The 23502-nt window shown below is 29.8% G+C and overlaps 4 protein-coding genes and 1 long non-coding RNA gene across 10 annotated transcripts in view; 2 read left to right on the forward strand and 3 right to left on the reverse strand.

Annotated features, from left to right (window-relative positions):
* The window catches only part of LOC100748932 (RNA 3'-terminal phosphate cyclase), a 12296-nt gene extending 4578 nt beyond the window's left edge, over positions 1–7718 (reverse strand). The window contains exon 1 of the mRNA XM_012385651.3: positions 7590–7718. The gene's annotated coding sequence lies outside the window, so the exon portion shown is untranslated. The remainder of the gene's footprint in view (positions 1–7589) is intronic.
* LOC117151654 lies at positions 7251–7719 on the forward strand. The gene is made up of 2 exons (XR_004461731.1): positions 7251–7572; positions 7636–7719. It is a non-coding gene; the product is annotated as an uncharacterized LOC117151654 (long non-coding RNA).
* A 2696-nt stretch (positions 7720–10415) lies between these two features.
* Positions 10416–15109, reverse strand: LOC100749052 (cyclin G). Of its 2 annotated transcripts, none has more exons than XM_012385680.3 (7): positions 14953–15109; positions 12080–12327; positions 11566–11982; positions 11230–11484; positions 10937–11145; positions 10735–10802; positions 10416–10638 (listed from the first exon to the last, which is right to left on the reverse strand). In XM_012385680.3, exons 2-6 carry the CDS (start codon positions 12197–12199, stop codon positions 10757–10759), a joined length of 1047 nt encoding a protein of 348 aa, XP_012241103.1. In that variant the 5' UTR covers positions 12200–12327; positions 14953–15109; the 3' UTR covers positions 10416–10638; positions 10735–10756. The 2 variants fall into 2 exon arrangements, with proteins under 2 accessions (XP_012241103.1, XP_012241104.1); XM_012385681.3 differs by lacking the exon at positions 14953–15109 and adding an exon at positions 13897–14087.
* A 1323-nt stretch (positions 15110–16432) lies between these two features.
* Positions 16433–18346, reverse strand: LOC100749170 (putative glutathione-specific gamma-glutamylcyclotransferase 2). 3 transcript variants are annotated; one of them, XM_033320734.1, is made up of 3 exons: positions 18331–18346; positions 17577–17781; positions 16433–17181 (listed from the first exon to the last, which is right to left on the reverse strand). In XM_033320734.1, exons 2-3 carry the CDS (start codon positions 17709–17711, stop codon positions 16642–16644), a joined length of 675 nt encoding a protein of 224 aa, XP_033176625.1. In that variant the 5' UTR covers positions 17712–17781; positions 18331–18346; the 3' UTR covers positions 16433–16641. The 3 variants fall into 3 exon arrangements, with proteins under 3 accessions (XP_033176625.1, XP_012241092.1, XP_033176624.1); XM_012385669.3 differs by having other exon boundaries at positions 16501–17181; positions 18021–18346; XM_033320733.1 differs by lacking the exon at positions 18331–18346 and adding an exon at positions 18021–18109 and having other exon boundaries at positions 16501–17181; positions 17577–17827.
* The window catches only part of LOC105680760 (WD repeat-containing protein 6), a 6550-nt gene continuing 1268 nt past the window's right edge, over positions 18221–23502 (forward strand). Inside the window, exons 1-13 of one of the 3 annotated variants that reach the window (XM_012385666.3) lie at positions 18221–18362; positions 18492–18669; positions 18759–18932; positions 18995–19139; positions 19221–19469; positions 19542–19956; positions 20024–20170; positions 20255–20664; positions 20758–20940; positions 21015–21526; positions 21751–22193; positions 22378–22543; positions 22647–22736. In XM_012385666.3, coding sequence (XP_012241089.1) covers positions 18296–18362; positions 18492–18669; positions 18759–18932; positions 18995–19139; positions 19221–19469; positions 19542–19956; positions 20024–20170; positions 20255–20664; positions 20758–20940; positions 21015–21526; positions 21751–22193; positions 22378–22543; positions 22647–22701 — 3144 coding nt within the window. In that variant the 5' untranslated portion in view covers positions 18221–18295 and the 3' untranslated portion in view covers positions 22702–22736. Of the gene's footprint in view, positions 18363–18491; positions 18670–18758; positions 18933–18994; positions 19140–19220; positions 19470–19541; positions 19957–20023; positions 20171–20254; positions 20665–20757; positions 20941–21014; positions 21527–21750; positions 22194–22366; positions 22544–22646; positions 22737–23502 lie in introns of those variants that run through there. The other 2 variants (XM_033320732.1, XM_024367640.2) reach the window with 2 other exon arrangements.

A 23502-nucleotide genomic window follows, 5' to 3' on the forward strand; every position in this document is an offset into this window, starting at 1 on the left:
GCTGTTCCCCAAAGTGGTATTCCGTACGTCCAAATTGGTTTTATGATCGTTTTGTATATTTTTAGTTTGTTTTCTATGCTTAGTTTGGATTTTCGACTTGTTAACCAATACATTTGTCTCCCTGCTAATTGTATTTTGTCTATCATAGATTTAATATGCTGTTTCCATGTGAATCGTGTATCTAAGTGGAGTCCTAGGTATTTGACTTGCTTTGTTTGTATTATGTGCGTGCCATTCAGTGTAATGTTAGGAGGTATCTGTGTTCGCAGTGTGAATGTAATGTGGTTGCATTTATCGGGGTTTGCTTTAATTTGTTTAACTTGAAGCCACTTTTCTATTTTTGTGATATGTAGTGATGTGACTGCTGTTGCAGGGTCACTGTGCCTGACTAGTACCGCTGTCGTCCGCGAATGTCAGTATCTTGCTATTAGTAGTTGTTGGTATGTTGGCCGTGTATAGTGTGTATAGAATTTGTCCTAAGACGCTTTCTTGCAGAACCCCTGCCTTGATGTCTTTAACTTCAGAGTTATGTGTTTTTAATTTTGACTACGAAGGTTCTGCTGCTTAAGTAAGATTTAATTAAATGGTATATCTGATCCGGGAATTGTTTTCTCATCGATTGAAGTAGACTTTCGTGGTTTATTTTGTCAAATGCTTTCTCGATGTCCATAAAGAGGGCTCTGCAGTATTGTTTGTTTTCTAATGCTAGAATTATTTCATTTGTAAGTCTGTGCATTTGCTCTATCGTGGAGTGTTTGTTTCTGAATCCAAATTGGTGATCTGGTATTAATTTTTCCTTCTCTATTATTGGTTTTAAGCCATAGATAGTGTAATATGGTATTTTCATGTAGCTTCTCGGTGTGAAATGTGTTTCTGAAACAAGCAATATGTCAATATTATTGTTATACAGAAATGTTTTAGTTTCGAGGGCCCGTTGTTGTAGACGACCGCAGTTCCAAGCTGCTATTTTCAGCGTGTCCATTTCTATTTTTTACTTAACGTGTTTGTAAGTCATTGTAGCATCATTTTAATTTGTTGCGTTTGTTGTCTGAGTACTGCATTTTGCTCATTTATCACTTTTGTTAGCATTTCAGTGTTTTGGATGGATTGCTTGAGCAGTTCGACCCGTATGGAAGATAGAGATGCTGAAGTCCAGGCGACCACTCCGAGCGTTCAAAGCTTTACGTTTTCTTGTAAATACATAGATAATTTCAGTCGGAAAATATTTTTTTACTGCAGTTGGGACTCAACTGTGGGAGTTCACAGACGTATGAAAGTATGTATTATCAAATGATACAAAATTTGATATACTTGGACTTAACTAATTAGCATGTAAATGCTATGGGCAAAAACATTTTGAATACCAACCAGCAAATAGTATTTTACCTATAACTGTCTTCCAATATTGATCTGTTTATGTTTTATCTGTTCATGGATGCTGCTGGATCTCTTCAATGACTGTTCATGCTTTATCCCCTTAACTACTTGGATGATACCCCCTAAACCAATGTGGTAATGTGACACGGTAGCGACTTTTCTTTCAAGATCTGTATCGCCTTTGTATCGTCGAGACAATGTTGTTGAATTCCGGATGATGGAAATTTGGCAATAGGCGCTGAAAAGTTAGAGGTTTTATTCGTAACAGGTAACTGTACGCTAGTGGTGACTGCAAAATTCTCCTTGTCTATTATGGAGAAGTGGTTATACCCTAGTGGCGAGGATGAGTAATATGACCACAACAACGGCCAAGGAGGAATGATGAGAAAAAAGAGTCGAAGTTTGGGATGATTCAGGAAGAGAAACAGAGATTAGGGTGTTTGTTGTAGGACGAGTCTATGATGTTTGTTGCAGTATAAATAAGGAATTGGTCATCCAACTTCCCCCATTTTTTGGTGATCATAGTTTCTGAATCTGCATACATTCTAAAATTTATCTTATCATTAATCTAACAGTTATTGTTATCAATGTAGGTTTGTCTTATACAGAACCTATGGTAGAATATTTGACGCTGTTGTCTTATAGGCTTAAGTCTATGAGTATTAATTACATATAATTCGCAGTTATATATATATGATTGAAATTAAAGTAATCTATGAGTATTGTTATTCGTTGGACAGTTATTAATAATTAAAATACATAGTTAAGAGAGCCTTGTACGTTTTCGAGATCTCCTTCATGTGGTCCTTGTCTTCTCACAGATGATCGTCAGGTTTGTTGGATATTGCAAAACGTATAGCCATTGATTGTTTCCGACATATTTTCATGTTTCAATGTCGGCGTTTATCGTTTTCGCTGAGCAGTCCTGCGGTAAGTGGTTCTTTATCGTGTAGTACAGTAGTACTGCACTTTTTCACATGTGAAAAATCTTCGGTGGTCTTTGCCGTGTGTATATCGGTGCATATGAACTTACCTTCTAGACTTACCTTCTAGAGTCACCTTCTAGACTTACTTACTTCTAGTAGTCGTTACAGCTCTTCAATTCCGGTAGGATGGTATAATAAGACTTGGATTGAGAGAGGAACAAGTAAATCTGCGTTACGACCAAAGAGTAATTCGTAAGGAGTACGATTAATGAACTGTAGTAGAATCTAGTCATCCCAGTCTGTTTGATTTGGTTTAATATAAATGCTTTAGGTAGTCTTTGAGTGTTAAATGATAGCGTTCAAGAGATCCATTGGTTTGTGGGTGGTATGGAGTTGTGGTGATATGTTTAGTTTTAAACAAATTACAGAAAATTTGTATTAAGTCCGACATAAACTCAGGTCCTTGATCAGAAAGGATTGATTTGGGAATTCCAAAGCGCATAAATAGTTCGACTAGGGTTTTACTTACAGTTACTGTTCGTGGTCTGGTAACAGTAGATCGTACTGTGCGGTTAAAGACAATGGACCTACTATGTCCATGGCTAGTCTATCAAATGGAAGATCAAATGTTGAGCTAGTTTCCATAGATTGCTTAGTCGGTTTGAAGTTCGTTTTTTAATGTGGCAGGAATGTCACGACTTTATATAATCCTGAATATCCATCTTAATTGTGGGCCAATAATAATGTTCCTTAATTTTATTATATGTTTTATTAAATCTATAATAACCCGCTAGTTTATTGTTGTGATTTTCTTGTAAAATTTTATTTATTTCGCCATGTGTTTTTGGCGTTATTTTATTGTTATGAGATATCTTTAAATCATTTGCGTTAGCATTTCGTATAATAAGTTACGTTTTATATTATTATTTTTATGAGGATAAATAAAGACAAAATTATCACTGTGTATTTTAGGATTGGAAGCACTTGAACAAATGTTTATACTTTATCTTATCGAAGTGTAGATTCTATGGGAATAGCAGATAAACTATTTGCTTGTTGTTCTTCAAACTGTTGACACCGTGTAATATAATGTCCAAATCGGACAAATTATGAATGTAAACAACTAAATAAAAAAAAAAAACCATGTAACATTGCCTGTAAGTCGGTTATGCCAAGATTTGATTATATATATTCAGAATATCAGTTTCTTTCCTCTAAATCTAAGGACCAGATAAGAATAATTGGTGCGTTAATTTTTGCAACACACCGAGCTTTTTTCGAAAATTCTATCGGTTCTAATTATGTGTAATGGAATTTTATAAAATCTTGATACGTTTGAGGTTATGCGACAGCGAACTGGCTTTGATTTATCGTAAAAAGTCGTGAAAGTCCATCTGCGTTTGAATTTATACATCCAGGTTTATATTTAATTTCATAACTGTATTCTTCTAATCTCAATCGCCATCTCACTAGTTTCGAAGAGGGTTTTTTGCAATTAAATAACCACTGTAGTGCTCGATGATTTGTATACCTAGATTGGGGTTAGGTTGAGGTTAGATTAGGTTAAGGTTATGCTCTGCCGAGTTGACGATTGCTAGAAGCTCTTTCTTTGTGTAGAATAATTACGTTCCGAGTCGTTCAAAGTGCGAGAATAATACGCGACAGTTTAATACTTGTAGCTTCTCTTCTGGGAGAGGAAACATTCATAATACTTGACTCAATTTCAAAAAATTCCTATTTCGAAATGTCAGAAAACGACGATACTATCGCAAATTTATCGATTAATTATCGACGATACTACTTATAATTTTATTTATTTATTTACGGACGCAGCTCCGTAGAGGTATCTTTAGATCATTTAATTAAACTTCTGCTTTTGAGATAGGACGAAGTTACGATCGTTTATCAAACAAGTAGATTCTGTATTCGAATTGGCAAAAGCCAGTATTGTTACCATTTGTGAAAAATAAAATGGTAGGAAAAGCTAGAGGCCAAATTGATATTCATTGTAACCTTACGACGTGGAAGGAAATTTCCGACTTATTATTAAATTTGTATCAAGATAAGAAATCGTTAGATCAATTAATGGAGGAATTAAATTCTATCAGACAAATACGTAACGAAAGTATTTCATAATTTTATCAATGGTTGGAAGAACTACAATCTAGAATCCTAGGTACAATTCATTCAGCAGATAGTGAAGATAATACGTTAACAGGGCGTGTAGCAATGTTTAATGAAATGACTTTAAATATTATAGATTCGTGTATCATTCATGTTGAGGTTAAGGTTGACTGATTGAAGAACGAGTGGATGAATTTCTAATAGAAAAGTATATTGAAATAATTAAAGGTATAAGTATAAATATAATGTATAAGCATACGTTTATGCTGATTCAGATCCTTACTCTCTTAGTGTTACTAGACAATGGAATGATAGGGAGCACGTTCATATATTTATAACAAAAGAACATTACCAAAAAAAGTTAAGCTTATGGCTTTGGCTAGAGGCTACAGGGAACATAAATAGAAATCTATTTATAGCTCCTTTGTTTCTAGACCTTGTAACCCAAAACATAATTTATATTCAAGGGCACAATAATATGGATCTCTCCTTATTTAGAATAGTTTTTGTTTCATTAAATTCTATCCTCTGCGTAATTGAGGTCTCCAGGTCACGGATATACAAAAGTAAAGATGTAGAGTTTTTCTTGAAGTAATTACTTCAACATCTATTATGGAGAAGTGATTCTTATAGCCTAGTGGCGAGGATGAATAATATGGCCAGGACAACCATACAGGTGTTTGTTGCAGAATGAGTTTGTGATATTTGTTACAGTACGAATAAGGAGTTGGTCATCTAACAATATTAATGCAACAATGAAGCTTTATTATTTTTGACTTATTGTTCGCGTTGAAATGGATCTCACTTCTAGGAACTCTATATCTTCTCTAGTGTTTAGTTTTTGACACAACGATTCTCTTTACAGCGATTTCTTTCGTCTTTATTATAGTACCGCGGAAATATCGCCGGCATACAAACAATGTCGACGATAAAGTGCAAATGGCCGACAAGCCGAAAGGGTCGGAAAACTTCAATAGGCCTAACGGTCATCAATATACTTCGGCACCACAGCCGTTGATGTTCAGTTAGCCGCCGGAGAGTCTAGAGTCAAGAGCCGTTAATCGAGAGTTGTCGTATCACATTACTGCATTAAGTTTACGCTAAATAATCATCGTTTTCTGTTTACTCCGCTGTAATAAATCCATCTATCGATGCATTATCATATTTTCTTTTATTATTTAATTTGTACTTTACAATTTGTCCAGCTGGGCATTCGGTAAATTTTTTTAGCTTAATTGCTAACTAACATGTGGATGTGTTTGTTTCTGAATTCAAATTAGTAATCTGGTATTAATTTTTCTTTCTCTATTGTTGGTTTTAGGCGATCGTATATTATTTTCTCTAGTACTTTGGAAAACACAGGAAGTAGATATTGGTAGGTAAGATGCAGTTTGGTGTGGGTCTTTACCTGGCTTAGGTAACATTATGATCTGTGCTAGCTTCCATAGATTAGGAAAGTATTGGATTGTTAAAATTGCATTGAATATCATTGTGATTAAACGTAGTGCTTTTGGGGGAAAGTTTTTCAAGATTTTACCATTGATTAGCGTTTCTGGTGCTTTATTGTCTTTTGTTTTCTTGACTATGATTCTAATTTCTTGTGCTGTTGTATTAGGTATGGTGTAGTGCTTGTTAGTTAGGGTACTAGCATATTGCGCATCTTCGTCGGACTGATATTTGATTTTACTTTTGTTTTCTTTTCCAGCAGTGTTGTTCTTATAGAACAATTCGATTAGGGCATCTATTATTTGAGCATTTATGTAGATCGGTGGTGATTTAACGATATGAGTTATAACATTTCCTTTTGGGTCCATATCTATTTCTTCTATTAGTAAATCGAATGAATTTCGAAGTGGGATGTCTTGTAGCCATTGTTGCTTTTCTGCATCTGAAGTTTTGATGGCGCTTGTACCTGGTATTATTTTGCGCTTTTTGTGCGCTGCTGCCATCTTCCAGTGTTCATCGTTCCCATTCCTTTTGTAGATGAGCTTTCCTGTTCTTTGTTTATTGGTTGTTTTCTACTTAATGTATTTGTAGCTTTATTTATGTAATATATTTCACCTTTGTTTGTTATTTTGATTGGTGGTATTTGTTGTTGCATTTTGGTGCTTTACCATTTGGCAATGTTTTTTGTCTTTTCGTTCACCTAAATTCGCTGCTTGTCGCACTTTCATCGAAGCACAGTTTCTCACGTCTGTCTAGCTCGGCTGGTCAGGCAGAACTGACATTATCATATAGAATAGAAACCATTGGAAATCCTAATTTCTAACATTTCCGAATAAAGAATTTCTATAATTCATTCATCCACGCGTTTGCTCTCTCTATATCGAGTTATATACAGGGTGGTAAAAACTGGTGGTACAAGCGGAAAGGGAGTTATTCTATGCGAAAAAAGAAATTGAAAATATAGAATAAAAATTTTTCGTTTGAGGCTTTATTTTCGAGAAAATCGACTTTGAATTTTCGCTCGGTACGCGTACGGTACGTTATAACGGATCTTACTGTAGATCGTTGTCTCGATGTTTCCGCTTGTACCACCAGTTACCAACCACCCTGTATATTTTAATTAGATTGTTAATAATTTTTACTCAGTAACAAAAGTAAAATGGATAGAAACGTGAAATCTTATTTGTAGTTAATTTCTACTTCTATTTTTAACGTTTTTGTAAAAACGAATACGCATGCAAAACAGATATATTACGCCAAAAATATTATTCGCAGCCTATCAACTACTGAAATTACTATAAAAGTGAAATTTAGGTTTTATTATAACAAAATATTATCGCGAAGAAAGTAAACAAACAAAAAGTTATTGTATATAAAGAATATATTAATTAATTTTTCTTTTTTTCTAAAAAGAATAGAATAAACAATTAACTTTTCTTCCTAAGGCAACTAAGATTAATTATTGTGCTCGGACAGAAAAGTATGAACATTTTCGTAGAACCGCACAATGAAATAAGCTCTTGCAGCATAGAATCACAGCGAGTATATTTCATTTGCGGTGGAACTAAATAGATTTTTGTATGATAGCGTGGAACGCCTTCAGTTCTTGGTCGCTGGGGGCAGTATTAATCTGAGAATAACCTTATAAATGTAGCATTCGTTCCCTCTTTGGTAATACTATTCCCTAATTAATTCAAAGGTAGATGCGCCACTTACCGTTATTACTGCTGATTACTTGATCACACTCTCGTTTTCATTATAGATACATACAACATACACACACAAACTGCCTGCCCCTTAATATAAAAACGTGATATTGGTCTAATGGGTCTAACTAATGACTAATGAAAATGATACAAAACAAATCACACATATCTACAACATTGTTATTATTGTTACCGTAATGTAATTGGCAGCACTACCTTTAAGTTAGTGAGAAAATCATCCTGTATGTTATCAATTATATTTTTATTTTCAAAATAGTATATCGCGTAAAAGTTACTTTAGAAACAAAGTGTAAACATGCGCACTTTATATTTTATCTTCTTAATTATACTTTGAGGAAGATCTTTTAATATTAGATATATTTGAATTTTATGTATATAATATATGACATTTTAAGTTTCTTTATAATGAACTTTTTAAAGTTAAAATAAAAATATTTGTCTTTTCTGGAATAATAACTTCTTAATATTTTGAAGCAACATAATTAATAAAAATATAATAAGTTGTGATCTATGGATCATGAAATTATTCAAATAAATTTATGACATTATTTATCTTGTATTATGTTTTTTATAATAATTATTATACAATAATTATATATAAAAAATAAGTAGTTCATAAAATATTTCATATTTCTCTTAAATGTTTATTAACCTCATATTTAAACATAATTCTTTCAATATGAGAGAAAGAAATTGTATTTTATAGAAGATTATTTTATAAAAAACTTTTTATATTATACATTTATTTAGGTAACATAATATAGAAAGATATATTTACCAGAATTTTTATTTTTGACAAATTTTAGTATTAACGATATTGGCTGACAATTAATAATAAAATGCAAGACTCATATTTCAACTATTTAACATCTAATAATTTGTTGCCATGAAATACTTTAATAATGAAAGTTTTGAGAGCATATAAATATTACTTATGGCTAACATAAACTACTTGAAAATATAAATAATTAAAGTAAAAATTGATCCTTTTTGTCTCTAAATATGACATTAATTTGTAATATTAACATTGTGAGATACGTTATAAATAACATTTATGTATATGCAATTAAGGAGTAAAACAGTTTATAAGCAATGAAAACATAATTGTTTTATTTTCCTGGAACTAATTTTTTGTTTTATTATCTAACAATTGAATGAAATATTACTAATATATAAGTCATTTATACTTCATTTGGAGTTTCGTTTATTTTATGTTTTCTGTATTCATTGTAATGCCATAAGAGTGATACAAAATGTAAAAGACAAGATAATGAATTATTATAGACGAAAAATTTAATTATTAAATGCTTAAGACTATTGTGGTTAGATTTCAGTAATTTGCCACATTTAAAATCTATGTCAGTAAAAAATCCTATCACAAATTGTGGCTTTGAAATATTCTTATTCTTAGTTTATAATACTATATATGTTAAATTAATTTTACATGTAATTATACTTTCACAGCTAATATTTTTTCTGTTGATTTTCAAAAATGTTCGCTCAAGCTTTCAAGATTGTTACTAACCTTTTGTGCTCTTCATTGTATTTATTCACAACATGTAATATATACATAATATTCTTGAAATACCGTGTAAGAATTTTGTACAAAAACATTATCTAATTTTTAAATTAAGTATGACCTACATACATATATTGAAGGCAATTGTTCCTTTTTAAGATTCTTTTAATTGCAATTTATTAAATATCGATAGCCAATTAACATATAACAAGATTAATAATTAATTATTAACATTGAAATAATATATCCACTGAAAAGAATGTGTGATAAGAGATGTAATGATCACAATTTGATCACAAAAGGTTAAATCATTTAATGTAAATATGCAGTTACGTTTCTTTTTCTTAACGAAGATATTCGAAACTCATTTAATAAAAAATTTCTTATTTACATTCATTCGTATGCTTCTTAGATACATAAATACAATCTCGCGACAAAACATTAAATAGTAATTTAAATTTTGCATAATTTTCAGCATTAAAATTTATTAAACATTTTGATAATCCTAAATAATTTCATTCATCTTTTATAATTCACCATTTTTAAAATAATTTTTTAACTTTATATTTATACTCACATATAATTAATTTCTTTGTGTTTTTAACGTTTTGCAAGTGTATGCATATATTTATAATATTCTATTCATAATATACGAATTATAAAGGACATTATATCACATTAATGTTACTACCATATGACTTGTTCATTTTCTTTTTACGGCACTCTCTCTCACGTATTTCATATAATAGCAATAACTGATAAATTTGAGAACGAAATTCCTCGTTCGTTTATAAAATGTATGATACAAGTAGAAAATATATGTGTGTGTGTGTGTGTGTGTGTGTGTGTGTGTGTGTGTGTGTGTGTGTGTGTGTGTGTGTGTGTGTGTGTGTGTGTGTGTGTGTGTGTGTGTGTGTGTGTGTGTGTGTGTGTGTGTGTGTGTGTGTGTGTGTGTGTGTGTGTGTGTGTGTGTGTGTGTGTGTGTGTGTGTGTGTGTGTGTGTGTGTGTGTGTGTGTGTGTGTGTGTGTGTGTGTGTGTGTGTGTGTGTGTGTGTGTGTGTGTGTGTGTGTGTGTGTGTGTGTGTGTGTGTGTGTGTGTGTGTGTGTGTGTGTGTGTGTGTGTGTGTGTGTGTGTGTGTGTGTGTGTGTGTGTGTGTGTGTGTGTGTGTGTGTGTGTGTGTGTGTGTGTGTGTGTGTGTGTGTGTGTGTGTGTGTGTGTGTGTGTGTGTGTGTGTGTGTGTGTGTGTGTGTGTGTGTGTGTGTGTGTGTGTGTGTGTGTGTGTGTGTGTGTGTGTGTGTGTGTGTGTGTGTGTGTGTGTGTTTCAATACATTTCATATATGGAAAACCAAATTTTGATATAAAAAGAGGTACTTCAAATTGTTCCTATTCGACATAAATACATTAATATTTGTACTTTCTATTTAACTTTTAACAAAATTTATTTTTATTTTTAAACTAAAGTCTAATTTCTTCTCTTGTTCGGTATGTTGAATAAATATTAAACATCTGATTCAGCACCTTAAAAATAATCCACCATCACATATAGTTGTAATATATTCCGCGTACTTTACTAATATTTATAGTTATAATTGGTATGATAATATAGTAACTCACTTTAAGGCCTCAATACTGCCATTTAACGTCTCTTATTCCCATGACGTCGACCGAACTTACGATTTTTTCTACAAAAAGGAAGTTGTAAATCTATTAATATATATAAAAAATATTTGTTCAAATTGTCAAAATGCTTAATATTTATATTCAATTTAATTCCTAAACTTAATGTTATGCAAACATATGAGCATAGAAAGTATACCTAATTTTACTCGGCGAAGGAACCGGAGTATGTTCGGCGATAACAGGTAATACAGAAGTAAATTTATCAGTTGGACGTAAAAGACGTGCTGTACGAGAAGATAATCTCCATATCAGTCTTTGCCTGTGAGGGGTTTGCTCCTGAGCATTGTATTTGCTCAATACAGCACCCACAGCTTCATGTGTGGAAAAGAAGCTTGTGTCTGAAATCTATAAACGCAATATACCAATCATTTATTGTTTTACCTGTTATATTTACAAGATTTAAAATTCATTAAATTATTATAACGTTACCTTACATATTTTCTGAAGTTCTATAGCAAAGTCCAAAAGTCTACGCATTTGATGTCTTGATGTTACAGATGTATTGATAGTAGAGGAACTAGGAATAGCAGTAGTAGATATGGGAATATCTGTATTAGTATCTAATCGGTTCACTGCACCATCTAAGTATGTGCAGAGTAGAACAAGTGCTACTTCCGACGACTTCAAACTTGCACAGTTACCATCACATGCAACCATTTCTAACCTAAGTAGAAGCTCAGATTCCTAAAATAAAGCAATCAAATTGATATATCATTATAGTAATATAACCAAGTCTTCTATTTTTACATAAACAAAAATTATTACCGTTACAATACTGGTATACATGTCTCCTAGCCCTAGTTGTGATGCAATTGCAAGAAACATTGCATTGAATAAACGAAGAAAAGTTAAAGATGTAACAGGTTGAGTACCAGGTGCCCATTCTAACTTATTCCGTATTACTTCTGACATACGTTTAAGATCACCTCCAGTGCATTTGCACTGAGAAATTGAGACTAAGTGGTCAGCATCCAGTGACTGAGCTAACTGAACAGTAGCTATGTGAAAAGCAGATACACTGATACATGCCATATATTTTGGTCTTGCTTTCATTTTTGTTAAAAAACGGTCCATTAAATTGATGGCAACAAAAAATACATCCGATGGTAGATCATACCATACTTTCAAACACCTTAAAACATGGGCTGATCCATCACGAGCTCCAATTGTTATGTCATCATTCTGAAAGGAGAAAAAATATTTCATATAAAATAAAATTACTTATGATATTTTACAGATACCCAATTGTTCTATTATTCTATATGATTTATATACATACTTGTGATATATTAGGTAACGGAAGGTTAGGTTGATACTTTACTTCAAGAACCAAAGCTTCTTGCAATTGTTCAAGTAGCGGGTGGATTGCATCCGGTACAGGCAAGCCCGATGTGTCCATTCCTGCAATGTGTGACTGACAGCTCACTACAGCAATAATTAAAAGATAAAGCAATGCAAAATATGCGTAGTGTAGCTGATGATATGAATGTCACACAACAAGAATGGCGCAGCTGGCTAGCCTTGTATCTATAAACAGAAAATATTTATATTAAAATTATTATTTAAAAGATCTATTATTGTCTAAATTATTATGTTAAAGATAATAAATATATCTGTTTCTAGAATGTTTAATTTAACATAACAGTTTGTGATAAATAACTTATTCTTTAATAACATAAATATAGTCGAAAAATTGTATAAGTTGTTTAACTATTTTAATAAATTACAGAGAAATAACAAATATCAGAATAATTTTTTTCTTTAATACACTATAAGAAGACCATATTTTCTTCGTGACAATTGTTCCTATGTTATTTTAATACTAGAACTTGTAACAATTTTATTCCAGCTTCTTATTTTTACTTCTGTTCTTTGCTATTGTGTAAGGTGTGCGAGTTTGCATCCACGCGCCATCAATAGATTTATGTACTTGAAAGTTTCAGGAATGTACTAGAAAATCATCTATATATAATTCGAAATAACTTCGAGCGCTTTCGATTTTGTATCTTTTTCTTTTATATGATTCCTTTTTTAAAATAAATTGAGTCAAAATTCTTTGCCGATAATATTTTTGTAGAACTACAGTCATTATAAAATGTTTAAATATATTATTACAAACGAGCTGAATTTATTATTTTTGGTTTAATTTAAAAGAATTCAATTTAGAATAGTGTCCTATTTTATAAATAGCGCTTCCAAAATCATGTAAATAAAATGATAATGTAATAAAGGTATAGAATTACAAAAAAAATCGAATATTGAAAATATAAGTCATCAATATAATAAGGAAATAGTTAATAAATTTTGCAAAATAAGACAAAATAATATAACGATAGTTTATAATGTAATAATAGGCTACTGTAAAATGATTTTCGAGAATATTCTAATGCGAAATATCGAATAGAAATGTGTAATTTATTTATTTGGTAATACTTAAGTCGTATTATTGTCATATATTATCAAAACGACAAAACGAGAAGATATATAACCAGCTGATGCAATGTACTGTCAGAATTGAAAGAACTTAAGTGCGTTTAAGTCTTCCATTATTTGTATCATACATCAATTCAAAACGAGCCAAAAATGTCCAAATAAAAATATTTTCAATTAAATATGTTAAATATAAGGAAGAGTATTTAACTGAAATTAAAAGTTCAATGCAAATTTGTCCTGAAACATGGATAAAATAAAAAGATTTAATAAAAACTATTAGTTTTGGAAAGATATATGTATAAAAACTAAAATCACATATTTACATATATATGTTTATAAATTTCACTGACCCGAAAAGCTGTTTAAAAATTACTGTATTGGTGATAGCAATGAAAATATGCAAACAAATCATAAAACAATATATGAAATAATGGTTTAGTTCATAATATTATCACTTACTACGAGATGCTTAATTTGAATTACATTATAGGTAATGACAAGATATAAAACAATAATGAATGATATAATGAAAGATATAAAACAAAGGAAATTGTTTATAAAGAAATTGATCCTCGCAATTTATGAAGAATTAATGTATCACTTAACGAAAGAAATGTTTATGTTGATCAACGATCAATTTGTTGTTAGTAACAAGATTCATACCTATAATATTTTCCCATATATAAAAGCAAATTAATGTACACACTTATCATTTATTTTAGGCAATGTGGTATTATGAAATCACAGAATCATCGAAATCTATAGGTATATATTGTTTTTTTCTTTACGTAAGAGCAACGAGCTCCTACGAAGAGCAAAGTATACACTCTATATAAACGCGTACTCGAATGATACTGTTAATTCGCATCTGCTATGCGAATCGTCACGGATGAGCAATATCCGAATTACTACGAATATGCACGAATTTGGACGAAGTTAACTGTAAAGCAGTATTAAGATCAAATAATATATGAAATCTTTGGTTAATAAAAGAATTTAATCATTTATTTGCAAATGATAGAATTTCAATGATCATTTAAATAAGAATTAACAAATTATTTCAACAAAAATAAAAATGTATGTATTGTAAATAATGAGCAATAAAAAATAACTTTATGAAAACATAAACTTTAAAATGTTGAATGCGAGTCTGTGGAATATAGTTCTTATCTTTTATATTTATATATATACACGCGCGCGCGCGCACGCACGCACGCACGCACGCACGCGCACACACACACACACAGAGTATCTCATCTTCTTTTGTTATATTTGACACGAGTTTATACAATTTATCATACTTCATTATTAAATAAATTTCATAGCGATCCACATTTTCTTTATCTAATCGTAAATAAATATTATGCTATTTACTCTCAAATGTCAAGAACTATAGAGATCTCATTTACTCCTGTCATTTAATTTGTAGAAAGAAAAATTAGATTTTTATCGCGATTATTCATTATATATAAAGTTCCAATTTTGTAGTATTGTCAAAAGCTTTATCATTATTATCTTAACTAATTTATATTATCATATAAAAGACATATCATAAATAATCAAATAATTAGAAGTACATATATACAGTATGTATATTCGTCGAACTCTTTCTCTGTTCTCATTACCACCATTTTGTTTTAGTTAGACATTTGAACATATATTTTATAAACACTTTATGCACTACAATGATATTTACAAAAAAAAAAAGCAAAGATTTACCCGGATGCGTCCGAAACGCTGTTACGTCGATAGATCACCCAATCTTGGCTTTTTTATCGTATTTGTCGATACGGATAGGAAACAGATTCACGAACGAACTATTCCGTTTGACAGTTGTTTTAACAATAAGAAATGGCGAAGTCATGAACGTTCAGCTGATCATTACGAGCTTCCATACGCTCATGCGTAATAGTCCTTCCATAAGCGTAAATCTCTCTGCGAAAAATTTTAAATATGATGTCACTATATTTAGATAATTTATTATCTTCACTGCAGTTATATTATTTCAAATAATTTTCATTAATTTTAGAATCGAATGTTCTATTTATAAATCTAGTTTGAATATAGCATTATTTCATAATTTTAAATTTTATATTGGTATTAAATAGTATTAACATGTAAATTAATGATTGTGCCGTGATATAGGAGCAGAAGACAGCACAGATACGTAGCATAGGAACAAAAAACGTGAGGATTTCCGTAGATAACTTTTTGACACCCGCTTTCGAAGACAAGAGGCTATTTTTAAGTTGGGACACTAGCACTTAGCATGATTTTGTTCAGCAATGATAACAATGCCTGTAATTTTCTATGATCATCATGTTCTCAATAGTCGAGCGTGCAATAAATGCAATTATTTCCGATGGGTAATTTAGCTAATTGTAATGACCCGATTGGTCAAAGATCACTCTGAGGAACTTCCGTGACCTTTATCTAATCACCTGGAAGCCTGATGTTTCGTCCAAATATCACTCACCCTTTTCCCCCAAATATTTATATCTATGTATATGTTATGTGTTGTAGCACTATTAACTTGCTACTGGATCTTAAATTTATATGTTAAATTTATTAGTATTTTACTTATCTTATTGTATCAATATCATTGTGCTGCTAAATATTAGAAAAAAATAGATGATTAGATGTAAAGACCAAAGCTCCACAAAGTCTGAAAGGATGAACAAAATAAATAATAGACAAATAATAGTAATAATAATGTAGATTAATGATCTTAATTTTATTGCAATACTAAAAATTTAAAATGATGCACATATATGTATTTCAGCAATATGTGGAATATTTTTGTTAAAATCTACTGATATAATCATTTTATTTTTGACATTTTCTTTCTCAATATTAAAGTTAGGAAGGAACCTTAAGTATACATAAGTTATAAGTATGTGATCACTTTTGTAATATCAGATGATTTAATATAATATAGAAAAAATTTTTTGAACTATTAGTATTCCATAAATGTAGTTTATGAGCTAGCTTTTAATTTTTACATTTGTTATGCCACTTCATTGTTTAACATAATATATATTTATACATGTATAAATAGTAAACAAGAATGATTTTTGAATACATCTTTACATTTTATAAAATGAAGCTTTTTACATTCATTCATTCTTATTATGTACAAATTGATAGATATTTAAATAAGAGTACTATATGGTAATATATTATAATAAAAATAACATCCCTTTCTTATTATACATTCCTATTGTCAATTATAGATTACTTTTATTTATATTATGTGAAGATATAAAATTTCATACTATACAAAGGTTTTATTTATTTTTTCTAATTACACAGATAATACAAATAATTTGCCTATTTTCCAATGTTTTAAGTACAAACTTTTGGTTACATTATTCAGCTCTGAAATATATTATTAAAAAAACACATTTCTTATCCATTCTCACTATCACATAAATTTTTATCCAATTTCATTTCCATATTTTTTTCTTGCTCTAACATTTTCACAGTTGCCTCGAGTGTATATAAATGTTCGTCATTTATACCTGGTGCTATTACTCGCATTGCAGATGCCAAATTATATAAATATTCTGTATTTGTTCCACTAGGACCATGAGACACTAGTATCTGTTTTGCTATTGTATATATGTCCTCTACACCTGCATAATTTGGATTATCTTCACCACCTATGTAAATTGTGATATAAAATCGCATATTTTCTGAAACTGATGATAATAGTTTTTTATTTTTAAGATCATTTGGAAAAGTATTATCTGTTAAAGAATATGGTGCAGTATTTTTAATGGAATAAGATGGATAAAAGAGAACACTTTTTCTTTCATAACCTCCTTTTTCTCTGTAATCCAAGTGTTTTACTACTTTATCTATATTTTGGGGTGATATTCTATAAGCAACACCCCATACTTCATCATTAGGATTATCAGAATTAAGTAATGTTACAACACGACCAGGCTATAACAAAATACCATTGTTTGTATACTTAAAAACTATGTATTATACATTACATAAAAGTCAACATAATATGAATTGTTAATAAGTAATAAAATAATTTACACTTAATGTAATATCTAAATTTTTAGATACTATTTTTAAATAACCATACACATATCAAATTCTATTTATGAAGAAATAATTACAAAAATTGATTTTTACTTTTCTTAAAGAAAACTAATTAATCCTTTAATTGCAAAACATTATTTGCAAAACACAAAAAAAAAGAAAATCCCAAATTAATTTGAAATTTGAAATTTAAAAAACGTACATAATTTAATCGCAAATGTTAAAAGATGTTTTAAGTGAAAAAAATTACTTAAAGAAGTTTAACACACAATAATTATAATACGTACTCTACTAGGTATTCCTCTATGATCTATACTTTTCTGGTAAAATCTTCTGATATATCCTTTGATGTATCCAACGAGAATTTCTTCGTAAGGAAAGTCTGCTTTCCATATCAGTGAACCATAACCAAACACCCACATTATTACTTTTCTTGTTAAATAGTAATTGCCTTAATGATTGTTTGAACTTTTCATTTAAAATTATATTTTTTTGTAAAAATATATAAATTCCGAGTAAGACAGTATTTCCTATTCTCCTAAAACATATTTAATGTTGAATTCACATTAAATTATTAAGACGACAGATACATAGACTATTTAGTAAAAGTTTTAAAACAATCAAAATATACTTTACACTAAAATTTTGAATAATGGTTTATGAAATATAATTATTTCGAACAAATTTATTGTTCCTTCGACATTACGCTATTTTTATTATTTAAAATATACCTTTTTCTAATCTTTTGTCCAAAATAATTTTACATTAGTATGTATATTGAGAGAAATTATGAACATCATATATGTACATAATATACAGTACATATACATATTTAATGAAAAGTACGTCAGATAATCACGCGAATGTTCAAATTTTCGTGTGCGAAGAGAGAACGAATTTTCATATTGATTTAAATGTGTAAGTTTTAATGTCTATTGACGATCAGATGATTTTATTTTGATATACGGTTATTAAAAGTATTTGGTAGTAAAACTTAATATTTAAAATGTTTTCAAAATTTCTATGTACCGATGTACTTGCCATTCGCTGTGTTGATAATTTCATTTTTGTAGGTTAGTATCATATATGTAATTTTTTCACAATAAATAAAAGTTATAACCAAATCTTCATTTCTCCATTTAAATAGTAATACATATTTATATTTTGTAATTTTTATAATTTCCTTTTCAAATTATACATAGGTATGGGATGTGTACTATGTATTTTTAATGCCAACACATACAAATTGGAAAAAAAAATAAATTGTCTTTATCCATATAATATACATGGAATTGTTGAGGGCCCTAATAACAAATTAACTGTATTTGGTGCTAACTATTTTTCTACATATAAAATTTACCATAAACAAGAAACATTGATGTATGTTTAAGTAATATACATATAATATTTGTTTTATTAAGTATTATACTTTATTTATCTATATATTCATAAGGAAGTATATATTTTAGGATTGAAGAAGATTCTAATAAAAAAAGACTTAATGATTGGATTGTGGCAGCAGAATGGGTGATATTTGATGAATGCGATTATCTATGTGTTCTTTTAGCACACAATAATGTTTGTATTTATAACGTATCTAGTGAATGCTATCAAAGCGTATGTTGCGAAGAAAGATGTATTCTGTATCCTTATATTTATATATTTAAACAAAATATTTTAACATTAATCTTAACTTTATTATTAGATACGCTGGCTCCATGTTAAATAACAGTAATAGAGATCTAATTATTTTTAGTGGAACTGTATATCAGGAAATATTGATATGGCAAATAAATTATAATTGCCATTCTAGAATATCTCCAGTTTTACATCGTTTACAGGGGCACAATGTTCGTAATATATTACCTAAAGCAATGTCCTTTTTTATGCATTATGTTAAAGTTTAAGAATGCAAATGAACTGAATTCTAGGGTGTAATCTTTTCAATCACATATGATATAGCTACACAAATTATTTGTTCTACCTCAGATGACAGAACAGTCAGATTATGGAAAATAAGTAACAACAAAAGTAAAGACTGTAAGCTTACATTGGAAAGAAAATCAGTGAACACAAATTGGAAAGAAATTAATATAAAACTAATGCGAACAATGTTTGGTCATACAGCTAGAGTGTGGAAATCTATCATTAAAAATGAAATTTTATTTACAATAGGAGAGGTATATATCATTATGTATACATAGTAAACAATTGATAATAAAAATACTTTATTTTCATGTTCATAATCGAAGGATTCTCTTATATGCATCTGGTCATTGGATGGTAAACTACTTAACAAAGTTTGTGCTCACCATGGTGCTGCTATATGGAGTATTGACATATCAAATGATAATAAAAGTGTTTTCACTGGTGGTGCTGATGGTGCAGTTTATTCATGGCCTTTTGTTAATGGTTATGTTCAAAAAGCTGTATTAATACCAAAAATACATACATGCACTGTGCCAAAATATGTTTGTTACTTAAGAAGTGGTAACCTTTTAATTTTTGATGAAAATGCTACTTTATTTATATTTAACAATTATTATAATAGTCTGCTAGGGTCATTGTATTTAAAGAAATATAGTACATATTGTGTTATGGAGGTTTCTTTATGCCACACCTATGTTTCTTTTGCATCAAGAGATGGATATATAACAATATACAAAGGTAAAGTAATAATAAAGATTAATAAAATTGCATTAATTGTTAAGAATATTGTACATAATGATTTTAGAAGTTGCAGCTAATAGAGAATTACAACAGATTATAGAAACAAAGATAATGGAATCACAAATATTTTCTATACAGTGGCTAGGAGATAATAAATTAGTAATTTGTGGCCTAAATGGAATTTTAAAAATATTTAATTTTACAGAAGGAGGTATATTTTATAAAATATAGAATAATCTGTTGTTTAGTAAAATTTAAATTTCCATTTAATTTTTACAATTTTTATTTTATACAGGATTAATTAATATAGAATCAATATGTTTGTTACCATATAGTCGAGAACGTTGGTTAACAGCAGCTGTTTTATATGAAGGACTATTAGTGTGTGGAGATAGAACTGGAAATATGCATGTTTTTGAGCTTGAAAAATCTGTATCATATAATGGAGCAAATGTACCTGAAGCAAAAAACAAACCTATCCAAACTTTTGTTAAAGTTCATGGAAAAATTGGTATTCAAAATTTCATAGTTTTGAATTCAAAATTAATATCAACTGGTCGTGATGGAATGTTAAAGTTTTATGAATTAAATAAATATAAAAGTGCAAAGTTATTATGCGCTTTACATAAACAAAAGATGCCAATGGATTGGATTAGCAGCCATTTAAAATCCTCTGATGATGTTTTTATACTAGGATTTAAAGAGGTACATACATATGTATTTAAACAGATGTTATACATATATATGTATATACATATTTTTTTTACATTTTTTATCTTTCGTCGTTATTATTTATAGGTAGAATTTATAATATATAGTCTGCTCCACCATCGAACTTTGATAAGAGTTCCTTGTGGTGGTGGGCATAGATCATGGGATTGTATGTTACAAAATGAACTTATTACATTTGTATATATTCGTAATAAGCAAGTATATGTATCTGATTTTTCATTAACTTCTTTCATGTTGCCGGTTTTATTGGTGAGTAATTTCTTCATACTGAAAATTGTATACTTTCCCAGAGGAATTAAAAGCATATTCTTTTAAATTTTTAGAATGGTTTCCATACAAAGGAAATATACTGCATCAATCCAATATCTAAAATTGGTCAGTATAATATTTTCATATCTGGAGGTGAAGATAGTACTCTTCGCATTAGTTACATCTCAAGTACACTGATGAAAAACAATCTCACTTTTCAAACATTGAGTATTTTTGATGGTCACATCTCTAGTGTTAAATTTATAAATTGTTTAAATTTACAAACTAATCTTTTTTACAATAAATATCTCATTTTTTCGGGAGGTGGAAGAGCACAATTAAAAGTTTGGGAAATTGATATAAAAGATAATAAAACATCCTTACAAAGTACAGATATTTCTTGTCATGACATTACATCTCACATGTTGTATGGATTTGATCGTTATCATAAAAAGCAGTGGCAAGAATCTAAATATTCTTATAATATGCAACCTGAGAGTCGATATATGGATATTGAAGTTTATCGTTGCTCTATAAATTTACATTATATATTGCTCTTTGTTGCTTGTGCAGATGGATTTGTAAGGTACATTTTTTGCTTGATATTTATGAATTTACAATGTAGTATCTTATACAAATATACTTGTGGATATTCTATATTCATAGAAATATAATTTTAAATTAATATTCATAGGAATTATTGTATTATTCATAGAAATATGTATAATTTTTATTTTTTGTAATCTAAAATGAATTTTTGAAAATCAAGGTATTTTTCTATTCAAATATTTGCTTAAATATTATTTGCAGAGTATTTTTGTATGATATTACTGTGAAAAATATTTCATTCAAAGCACATGTAAAGTGTGTGGATCGTTGTATAACAAAAATAACTGTTTTGACATATGATGAAAAAATAATTGTCTTAACAATGTCCACTGATGGAATCGGTCGATTTATTGATTTCACTGATATTATTTCAAAGATTATAATATGTCCACAAATTGAAGAACAAGAATTTCACAACTGCAAAAATGTATTCATGGCAAAGTTTGATTTACATCAATCTGGAATTAACTCATATGACATAAAAGTGATTGGAAAAAGCGAATATTTGTTAGCAACTGGTGGTGATGATAATTTGTTTAATGTTATTTGTTTTAAAGTTCAGTTAGAAGGTAAGAAGGAAGAATTACATATTTCATTGTTATCAAAATGGAGTACTGCAACTGCACATGCTGCTCAAATTACAGGTACGTTTACAATTTTTATGTCAGTATATATTTTTAAATAATGCTTAACATTATTTATATTTATTCTGTATTTGTTAAATTACAATTAGAAAATATAAACGAATAAAAATAAAATAAAGTAAGCTAGAAATGTAAATAATTTATTGATAAAAGTATTCAATTAATTTGAAAAGATATTTTCCAGGAGTAATATTTCACGAAAGAAATACACTTTTTAGCGTTGGAGTGGATCAGCAAGTAAATATGTATCATTATGATTATAACAATAGCACTTTATCTGTAACATTTTTGAAGAAAATCTTTACATTTGTAACGGATGTAAAAGGCTTAACTTCATGGTATAATTCAAAGTATGTTTATTGCTTCTATGATATTTAATTATGATAATCTGCATTATTATGTTTTAACGGATTAATGTTTGACTAAATTGGCATTAAAATTTAATTGTTTTAGTGATGAATCAGTCATATGTGTGTATGGTAGAGGATTTGAGATATTAACCGTCTAAGGTAAAATATATATTATAAAAAACTATGATGTCAGGTAATATCGTTTCTTGAAAATTTATTAATAAAATAGCATATATATATGTCGGAGATGAAAGGACATTGGAGCCTTCCCTTTGGAACTTAAATCCCTTAACACTGTAATCTAGATTCTATCATAGGCGTAATTAAACAATTGTCGGGTTTACATTAGAACTAGAGTTAGGGGCGTGAAACGAAACTTCGTTTGGATTACACATTGTCGTTATGCAATAGAGAAGACATTGACTAGTGCAAATACGATTATTATAGAATTGGACAAGTAACCGTGGTAATTAGATACTCGAGAAACTAATGACAATGATCCTAGGTTCAATAACGAATCCGCGGTCAACGGGATGATAGATGAATATGCTCACAATATCTAAGTCGGACTCTTTGTTAAAACATGGAACATCCACCGAGCGTACAGACACTAAGTAACTCGCTAATACGACCTCACGAGAGGGATGACTTTCCGTCGTGATGATGCTGCAGAAGAAAACTATGATGGGGTGTGTCTGAGAACACGAGATCATCGGATTCGTGGAAACATTCCTACGGTTTCTGTCCCGCGGCACGCCATACGCAGACCCTATTCTGCGGGTATGATGGTTACCAGATGCCGACGCATCTCCACAGTACATGTTCAGCTACCCTGATGGCCGTTATAAACACTAATATCTAGTTACCTAAAATCCTTCAACAGATAAACAGTCTTTGTCCCAGTTACAGGAAGACAGGAGAGACCTATTTTTCCACGAACGACGTCTCCCACTAGCAAC

Source organism: Bombus impatiens, unplaced genomic scaffold, assembly GCF_000188095.3.
Source record: "Bombus impatiens unplaced genomic scaffold, BIMP_2.2 scf_0332, whole genome shotgun sequence".
Classification (NCBI taxonomy): Eukaryota; Metazoa; Arthropoda; class Insecta; order Hymenoptera; family Apidae; genus Bombus; species Bombus impatiens.